Below are 10,500 nucleotides of genomic sequence, written 5' to 3'. Positions count from 1 at the left end.
TTATTATTATTATTAATAATAATAATAACAACATAATACTATTGCACACAGTATTTATTTTCCTGTGCTCTCAGTTACTGAACCTGTTGATTATGAAGTGGGCTTCTTGGCTATACTAGTTTTATTTTTGTCACAGCCTGATCACCATTAATATTTCTAGGTTATATAAGTGTAACTTCGTAGGTTTGGCCCTGTATTGGAGTTTGGGTGGGAAAAGGTATTTTGCCCAAGTGGGAGGCACAGGAGAGTTGTGAGGGGAAAGAGAGAGTTCAGAGGAGGAAAAAAAGGAGACAGAAGCCATCTGGGTCTGACGGCACAGAACAGAGTGTTCTGAGAAGGAGCCTTGAGAGATCTGCAGCAATGCAAAAAGTCCCAAGAACAGCAGTATTACCACCACAGAGAGCCAGGCAAGATGCCGCAGACAGAGTGTGAGAAACTTTCAGAGGGCCTTAGAGAGACAGGAAAAGACTCCAATTGCTTCTTTAGTCCCAACTGTAAGTCATGTTGTCTAAGTCTGAGTTTTGTATACGTGTGTTCTCCTTTCATTCTCTATCCTTCTTTGTTGAATTAAAACCTATTTTAAGTTCTCCTTGTGTATTGTTAAAGGTGACTGGAGGGTCTGGGAGCTGTGTTTGAATTTTTCTTTAGGAAGTAAAGGCCAGAGGGCTGGAGGCACTGCTGCTTTCTTTTTGTCACTCTCCCTCTTCCATTAACAGACCCAGGTCCCAGTCAGTGAGGTTCTGGGTACTGTTTTGCATAATATAATTACGACAATTCCTCTCAGCAACATGATATAATTGCGACAATTCCTCACAGCAACAATTTGGTGCAACGACACAACCACAGTGATTACCTGCACTAGTCACTACATACTGTCACTATGGCAGTGAATAAAATTAAAGCCTCAGTGATTGACTATTTTGGGAGCTCTGTATTGACAACAATGAAGATTTTGAAGGTTTGCTGCTTCATACTGATGTTTATTAACTATCAAAAGGCAACTGTGTGAGATACTTTTGCACCCTTTTGACACCATTGTGGAGTTCTTTTGAACAGATGCTTTGCGCTGTGATGCTTTGCTCAGTAATGAACTCAGAGATCAGAACTATTTGAAAAGTTCAAGGCCAAATCTGTCATCTCTACGTTTATTTCACAGTAAACTCTATTCAAATGCAACATAGGACATCACAGGCTATACCAGTTTCTGACCCTGTCTGAACTAGAAGAGAAAGGTGGGATACAAGATGATGCTGTGCACGTTTTTTGTGACCATTTGGATCTGATGCATGAAGATATCTCTGAGTGGTCTGAGGATCTTCTTTTGATGGAAATTCCACATTGGGTGATAAACCTGTTTTCAGGTACTGAGGAAGTTGGGGGTAGTGAAAGAATTGATTGAACTACAAAATGACATTGAACTGAAGCCAAAGTTTAAGAAGAGTTCTTATTACAAAAGAAAATAAAACCACTCTAGTTAAGAAGCTCCTTGTTGCATTTCCAACTTTATATTTGGTGGAAGGTGGTTTTATTGTAGTCACTCAGTTCCTCTCCAAGCAACGAAATCAACTCGATTATGAAATGTGGTGATTTTAAGATCCTCGCTAAGTGACTTTAAACCAGGCATTAGGAAACTAGTATCACTTCATCAATCCCATCCTTCATATTAAGAATTTACTGAACAGTGATGTAACTGAATTTTTGCTAAGATTTTGCTAAATGACTATCAAACGTCGTTAAATAGATTAAACTAAGAAGTTTTAACTGGATTTTGAATAAATGCGTAATTAACTGTTACTGTTTTGAATGTTATTGTTATTATTTTCCTTAGCAGGTCATGGAAACTACTATTCCAAATAATGCTTTTTATAGGGTAGCAGACACTGGAGGTGAGTTTACGGAACCAAGGGGGCAGTGGCCCAAAATGTTTGGGGAACAATGAGATAAACTAATCCCAAATCTATCGCTATAGCCACTTAAGATAAACTACCCAGTGACAGACAAAGGAGAGAGAGCAGGCAAGCAAAGACACCATCAAATATCTGCCCCTGGTTCAGCTAAGACTTGCCTTAAATTTTTAAAAAATGCTTTATAATCTATTCTCTCCTTATACACCTATAAATCCTCTCACAGGTCCATTATTTTTATATTTTTGAGGAGTGTTTTTATTTTTAAAGTGAAATGTTGCGTCTTACAGATATTGTGAGCTACCTAGGCTATGATCGGAAAATAGGATTCAGGTGCAATAAATGTTACTTTAGGATTTGTTCCTAATTGTACCTGCATACAAAGAAGGAAACAATTTCACGAATATATTCAGAAGAGTTCTTATTACAGAAGAAAATAAAACCACTCTAGTTAAGAAGCTCCTTGTTGCATTTCCAACTTTATATTTGGTGGAAGGTGGTTTTATTGTAGTCACTCAGTTCCTCTCCAAGCAACGAAATCAACTCGATTATGAAATGTGGTGATTTTAAGATCCTCGCTAAGTGACTTTAAACCAGGCATTAGGAAACTAGTATCACTTCATCAATCCCATCCTTCATATTAAGAATTTACTGAACAGTGATGTAACTGAATTTTTGCTAAGATTTTGCTAAATGACTATCAAACGTCGTTAAATAGATTAAACTAAGAAGTTTTAACTGGATTTTGAATAAATGCGTAATTAACTGTTACTGTTTTGAATGTTATTGTTATTATTTTCCTTAGCAGGTCATGGAAACTACTATTCCAAATAATGCTTTTTATAGGGTAGCAGACACTGGAGGTGAGTTTACGGAACCAAGGGGGCAGTGGCCCAAAAAGTCTGGGGAACAATGAGATAAACTAATCCCAAATCTATCACTATAGCCACTTAAGATAAACTACCCAGTGACAGACAAAGGAGAGAGAGCAGGCAAGCAAAGACACCATCAAATATCTGCCCCTGGTTCAGCTAAGACTTGCCTTAAATTTTTTAAAAATGCTTTATAATCTATTCTCTCCTTATACACCTATAAATCCTCTCACAGGTCCATTATTTTTATATTTTTAAATTTTTTGAGGAGTGTTTTTATTTTTAAAATGAAATGTTGTGTCTTACAGATATTGTGAGCTACCTAGGCTATGATCGGAAAATAGGATTCAGGTGCAATAAATGTTACTTTAGGATTTGTTCCTAATTGTACCTGCATACAAAGAAGGAAACAATTTCACGAATATATTCAATGTTGTCTGACCTAGTTCAAATACTTTCTGAATCAGCAAACATACGCTTAGATTAAGAGGAAATACACACATTCCAGAATATGTTGCAGACAGTTACATTGTTGCTAATATCTGATAACAGGATGCCAGGTTTTAAGAACTAGGATGAACAAAGCACTAAAATAGCATCATCCCTCTCAAAACATTTAAATTCTTTAATTTATGCCTTTCTGGGCTTCACATGTAGCTATTTAATCATCATATATTTAGAAGAGTTATATAAAACTACCTTGCAGTATATGCAAACTCCACGAGCTGCTCGATAATATCTGGCTCTGCATCTTTTAATTCCACTTCAAATGACTTTGATTCAATCATATTTGCTGTAATTAGATCAGAAATATTGTCATTTCATTCTGATAGTTTTTAAAATCTAGCTCTCAAAGAGAAGAATAAATTTCACAGTGAAATGTCACAGTGTTTAAGGAACATCAAGGTGATTTCCCAGAAGTTAGGGTCAGAATGGGCAAAAGAATTCAAATCAGGCAAGGCCTCACCTAATGTTTTCTGCACTAAAATATTTATCTAATCATGTCAAAAGTTTTGCCTAAAGTAAAACAAACTATACCAAGAATAGGAGGAAGAGAAGAAACGGTTACTTTAAGGTATCTGTAACGTTCAATTTCACAAAGTATGTTTTCAAGATTTGGACACTTTTCACAGTATTTTTACTTTTGTTCTGCCTACCTAAACATATTTTAAAAGTGTTTATATAACAAGATACTTACAGCACAGCTTTATCCACTTTATCCATACAATAGCTTGTACATTTAACATCAATTTCAACTTGATGAAGGAAACAAAACTTTACAGTACTGTCTTGCTGCTAGAACCCACCCCCCCAATTGTCAAATCTCAGAACCAAGCAGGGTTGGCCCCAGTTAGTATTTGGATAGGAGACCACCAAAGAAGTCCAGGACTGCTACAGAGAGGCAGGCAATGCCAAACCACCTCTGAAAGTCTCTTGCCTTGAAAACCCTATGGATTGCCATAAGTCAACTGGGACTTCACGGCACTTTCTACCCCCTAAATGACATCAGAAATATGAAGCTGGTTCACAGTTCCACACACCAGTTCCTGCCTTAGACATTTTCATACATGAAGCGAGATTTTTAAAAGGAGAAACTCCCCTTCTCTGAAGTCTACTTTTAATGACATCTAAAGGTGATAACTAGAGACAAAAAGATGTCACTTCTACAGAACCAGTTGTATATGGGGATAATTGCAGCTTAGAAAGCTTCCTAAGAAATTCCTAAGAAATAATTGCAGCTTAGATAGTTTCCTAAGAAATCACATAAAAGGAAATTCAACAGACCCCATCTCAGACAATACTTCCTTGCACGGTGCTGCATTTAGGTTACTTTTTAAAATAACTTCTATCTGTGTGCTGGTACAGCAACACTGATAAAAGAGATTTAAAAATAGCATGGAGAATGATGGAACAAGGCTGAAGAAGTTTTACTTATATATGACTATACCAACTACCTCCTTCTTTGTAGGCCAGGCCAGTACACGGAATGGAAAGATTTTAAAAACTGTAATAAAAGCTGAACTGGAGAAGGCTTACTGGTGAACATCAGGTTAAAGAAGTGACTGGCAGATGCAAGTACAACACGATGAGCTGGAATCTTCCTTTCCTGGACCATGAGAATGACATCACAAAGAGTTTTCTAACAGGAATAAAAATGTAACAGTATGGATATTCAGAACATTTTAACTGTTCACAGTAGTCTGTAGAATAGATAATAGTCTTTCCAGCAAGTAGAGATGTAAAATTTCTGGAACAAAATGGAAATTTTCGGAATTTAAACATCCCCCCGAATTTTTTTCAACTTTTTAAATTTTTGTGCACATGTGGGGACTGCCCCATGTGTGCACAAATCTCCCCCTGCCCCCCAAGTGCCCCCAAAGTGCAGATATAGATATCCGCACGGAGGGGGCAACTTGGCTATTAGTATAAGGATTACTGTCAACACCCCTCCTCACTTCTGACCACCCAACACAATAAAATAGGGGGAAATATTTAGAAATGGGGGGGGGGAGCTCTTCAACATTTCAGGGAGAAGATCTGTTTAACAGGATGCCTTTTAAAATGAATATCGTGTTTTTTTCTTTCAACACACACCGCTTATTTTCAGTCAGACAATAAAGATCATTTTACTATTATGGCAGCTGCTACCAAAGCAATATTTTAAAAGATCTACACAGAAGCCCTCCTCCTGGTCTAAAGACCCACCTGGCTCTACTCACTTTCTCAAAACACTTGGTGAGAGCCTAGAAAGGTGTTGGTGGGCACCATGGTTGGTGGGCACCACATTTGGGTCCCCTGCTCTATCAGTATTAAATCTAGTCTATAATTAACATTATTTTTTTTACTGCAACTACAGATATGATCATTTGATTACAAGAAAAAGGACTAGAATTTCCTGTTGTCCTTAGTTAGAAATCCGAAAAAAGTGTTTCAACAAATGTTTCAAACAGTACATTTTCACAGTTGCTAGAATGTTAATTCACAGTTTGTGTACTGTTTTGATTCCAAAATATATATTTCTTTTTTAAAAACCCCTCAAACAGACAGCACAAGTTAGTGAGCTAAAAAATGTCATACCTTACATTAATTTTGTAACATCTATAACAATGACACAAATTACTACAACAGAATTTAAAAAACAGGTAATAGAATCAGGATAAATTCAAGTGATCATCTATCACAAATAACAGGTCCGTCAATGACCTGGTTCCAGTTTTACTTAGAACTTTTACAGGAGAGAATGATGCGTAGAAGGCTTACAATGATGCTGCTTTCTATACATTGACCAACAACACTGAGAGGTGCCCTGCTGAATCAGACCAATAGTTCATCTAGTCCAACATCCTTTTTCACACAGTGGCCAGCCAGTTACACTAAAGGGCCAACAAACGAGACACAGAAGCCAAAGCCTCCCCCTGGTGATCCATTCTAACACAGGCATTCACAGGTTCCCTTTACAGGTTTCCCTTTAGTAATTGATGCACCTTTCCCTCATGAGTCTAATTCCTTTTTAAAGCAATCTATGCTAGTGGCCACCACTGCACCCTTTGACAACGAATTGACTAAAATATCCAATTCATCATGCCCTATACTCAGTCAAATGGGTAGAATTGACCAAACCATGCCAGATCTTAGAATATATAGCCAACATTTTTTTTCTTTCTGGTACTGTGAAGGGGACTCCCTGACCACAGCCTATCAATAGTGCTCATGGCTAAGTGAGAACAAGCTGAACCTACACATGGGCATCACCAAAAATAGATGCTGAAGTGGGATTTCTGTACCCCTTGAATCATCCATACAAAGACAATATACCACATATCACTTAACATAAGTTAGCAAAGACACAACAGAGTAATTAAATGTGCTAGCAGCGTGGGAGGTTCTCCTCCTCCTAATGTATCCTTATAAGGATGGCGGCTCCTTCTGAAAGCTAATACGGGACCGAGCTAAAGTAATGGCCTGGTTTAGCACATACCCGGGTAAGAAAAGGAGCTTCTACCACAACCCCATTGGGTAGTCTCACGGTCTCCACGGCAACTCCCACTCCACTTAAAATACAGGATGACAATACTGTTCAACCTCACAGGGCTGCTGTAAACGGCAACCTAGTTTAGTAGGCACCACTCCCTGCTACTCTAGGAATGTCCCAACAGGACATTAGAAGAAAGCGGCCCTCCGAAACGGTCTCTCCTTTATTTAAGTCTACTCTCCCGGCTTTGCTTTCAGCTCCCCCTCTTCCGGTCTTACTTGTTTCCTCATGGTGTTCATGACTCCCATAAAGCTGGCCAATAATTTGGCTTCTTCCCGAGCCGCGAGTTTCTTTTCCGTTTTCTTCTTGCTGTTTTTTTCCGAGGCCGCCATGCTCCCCTCGTCCTTCTCTCACTGCTAAAGAAACAGGGGCTTCTCGAGAGCCGACACAAGGAGGGTCATACACAACACTTGAGTTGCGGCGAACAACCGGCAGAAGCCACAATAACTCTTTACCTCGCTCGGAGGGGTGTCTGAGCCCCACAAAGACAGGCAGGCCGCGAGAACTGCCCCTACTTCTCACGACAGGCGCCAGTAACCAATCAGAACACGGCTCGCCGCCTCGCACACCTGGAGGCAACTCGCGACACCGCTCCTGCAAAGAAGGCCGAGCGCCTGGAGGTGGGAGCGAGGCGGGGAGGTAAACAAAGAACTGAGCAGGCACGCGCGCGCAGTGGCGTCACGGCGCAGGCAGCGTGCCCATAACAAACAAAGAAGCGAGGAAGAGGACACAGGGTGAGCGCGCATGTGCAGCGATGAGGTGTGTCGTATGGGCTTTGATGGTGCTTCTGTGGTGCAGTAGAAATGCAACCTAAACGCAAAAGGGATTTACAGGGCGATTCTAAAAAGAAACATAACTGCCTAAGCTCATTGACTTCAATGAAGTCAGAACGGCATTAAGTCTGCTTAGGCTATCGCTACAAGTAGCCCATTTCTAAATTCTTCGGTCCTAGTAAGTATGCTCGCTCGCCTATTACTTGGAAATAAGAGTCCACCGATTTTAACTGGATTTAGTCTCGAGTAAGTGTATATAGAATTGCAGCCGTGTAGCCCGACTCTATGCATACTTAGTAATGACGTCTGCTGAGTTCAATTAGACTGCTTTTTTCGTTGCCTAAACTGTGATAAACTTTATAATAAATTATTTCAAGAGCTAAGAGGGGAAAAGAAACAATAAGCAAACTGTGCCGATCTGGATGTATTGGTGCTGGAAATCCTACCCAAGTTGCATCTTCCCAAACTCTGTACGTTTAGCGAAAGACACAGATATGCAGTGACTTGAAGGCACATAATGCACAATGTTGTTACATGATATTTCTTGCTTTCAAAGTGCTTTATGTTGGGCCAAATGCTTAATAAATATTTTTAATTAACATTGATAAGAGTAAGACTGTGTCTAATTCATTCTCTGCTTGTTCCTATGACTTTTTGAGCCTGTTTTATTTAAAGCCCAACAGCTGCTGCCTGTTAAGCATAGCTATATTTATATTCTATCAATAGATAGAACTCGAAAAACTATCTTTAAACATTCAATTTTTTGATTTAGACAAATTGCATTTTTTTTGAGTTCTTAATGTTTGTCCAGCTACAAATACTCTCAAAATATGGGAAACAGTGGTCCAACTTTTGCTTTATATTATTTCTAAGGCTGAAATATTCTGCACACTTATGAACACCGTGTGCAACTTACTTACATGCACAGCATCAGGCAACAAATTAGTACATCTGAGTTTTATACATTACCTAACAGGAGACCAGCCAGTGACACAAACTGCAGCAGTTTGTGGCATATCACAGGAGAAGCAGGGCTCTTTAATCTGGTACTGGCATAGTCAGGTTATCTCCCATTCTTGTCCCTGACTTAGAAGGCTACATGTAAATCAGGTAGGCAACTGAATGGGGGGGGGGGAATGTCCTATACCCTGGACAGAAGTTTAATGAGTTGAAATGGGAACACCACCTAATAATTGCTTGTAGATCTAGCTGACATTAAAGGGACAGCTACTAAGATTGGTTTAAAACTTGGCAACCCTGTATGCAAAACCACAGCAAGGTACCAAGATGGTATGTGTCTGCACGTATATATGTATATCTATGGTAACATACTTGAGAGTGGCGCTGTCTCATGTTTTGGACCTAACATACCATACCATTAAAAAGATGGCCACTACCATGTTTATTTATTTATTTATTAGTATTTTTACCCCACCCTCCCCGCGAGCGGGCTCAGGGTGGCTTACAAGAGGGCAACAATGCCCACATATAAAACAATATTAAAACAACTTAAAACAAAAATAAAATCCTCGAATCACAAAACAAATGTTAATACATTTACCTGTCATTTGCTGCTAATGCTAAAGACATGTTTAAGTATAAATAGCTGCATTAAATCTTAGGAAGTTTTGGATGTGTCCATACCTACAATATTTTCATGTGATGTACAGCTGATACTCATATGAGGGGGTGGCACATGTCCAACCAACATCCCATGATTTATATTTCTTGTATGAGAAGTATGTGTGCCACATTAATGAGTTCTCGTTCCATCCATTTATTGTCTCTTCTGCATTATTAGACCTCTTTTCTTTTTATTAAAAAACATGCTGTGCACCTGGGAGTTTATTAATTATTTTCACCCTTGTTTCAGTTGATCAGCAGAGGAAGTGTTGTTCTGGTTGGTTCTTCTGGACCTCTGCAGCCTTTGATATAATCCAATATGGTATGCTTCTGGACTGCTTGTCTGGGATGTGCTTGGGAGGATCAGCATTATGTTGGTTTTGTTCCAGTAGGTGATACTGAGTGGCTTTTGTTTGGCCACTTGGGGTCCTGCATGCTTCAATCCTGTAATCCATCCTGTTTAACAACTCTGTGGAATTGCATGGGGAGATGATCAGGAGTTTTGGAGCATAGTGCCAAAAACATTGTCTGGAACACCTGCTAAGACTAATTGAAAGCTGCAACCATCCTGAGAGTAAATCAACACAAAACGTAGGGATGCCAGCTTCCAGGTGGGAACTGGGGATCCCCTAGAGTTACAGCCCATCTCCAGACTACAGAGATCAGTTCCTCTGGAGAAAATGGATACTTCGGAGGGTGGACTCAGTGGCACTGTAAAAGGTAAAGGTCCCCTTGCTCGAAAGCCAGTCGAATCCGACTCTAGGGATGCAGTGCTCATCTCCGTTTCAAAGCCAAAGAGCCAGCGCTGTCCGAAGACATTTCCGTGGTCATGTGGCTGGCATGACTAAACACCAAGGCGTGCAGAACGCTGTTACCTTCGCACTGAAGTGGTACCTATTTATCTACTTGCAATTTCTTGCTTTCGAACTGCTAGGTAGGCAGGAGCTGGAAATAGAGACAGGAGCTCACCCCGTCATGCGGCACACTTGGGTCTTGAACTGCTGAACTACCGACCTTCCACAGCCTGCAGTTCAGTGTCTTAACCACTTGAGCCACCGCAGCTCCTCAATGGCACTGTACTCCACTGAGAACCCTGTCCTTCCCAGGCTCCACCTCCCTTCTCCAGGAGTTTCCCAGTGAGGATCTGGCAACCCTGCTGCCCCATCTCCCCACCCCCCAGTGGCCAATGGGATCTGACAACCCTAACAAGCCTATAGTTTCCCCCCCTCTTTTCCATGGCTCATTAAATTCTACTATTGGATTCTTTTACTGAAAGTCACCATTATATTTTCTGT

The 10,500-nt window shown here is 40.1% G+C and overlaps 1 protein-coding gene across 1 annotated transcript in view; it reads right to left on the bottom strand.

The window, feature by feature from the left end:
• Window positions 1-7,378, bottom strand: part of KLHL7 (kelch like family member 7) — a 25,533-nt gene extending 18,155 nt beyond the window's left edge. The window contains exons 1-3 of the mRNA XM_015407113.1: window positions 7,028-7,378; window positions 4,814-4,916; window positions 3,476-3,569 (exon numbers count right to left, since the gene is read on the bottom strand). Coding sequence (XP_015262599.1) covers window positions 3,476-3,569; window positions 4,814-4,916; window positions 7,028-7,141 — 311 coding nt within the window. The 5' untranslated portion in view covers window positions 7,142-7,378. The remainder of the gene's footprint in view (window positions 1-3,475; window positions 3,570-4,813; window positions 4,917-7,027) is intronic.
• Between the last annotated feature and the right edge of the window lie 3,122 nt (window positions 7,379-10,500).

Source organism: Gekko japonicus, unplaced genomic scaffold (genome assembly GCF_001447785.1).
Source record: "Gekko japonicus isolate JY-2015 unplaced genomic scaffold, Gekko_japonicus_V1.1 scaffold3223, whole genome shotgun sequence".
Taxonomy (NCBI): domain Eukaryota; kingdom Metazoa; phylum Chordata; class Lepidosauria; order Squamata; family Gekkonidae; genus Gekko; species Gekko japonicus.
This window is presented reverse-complemented; position numbering and strand designations above follow the sequence as displayed.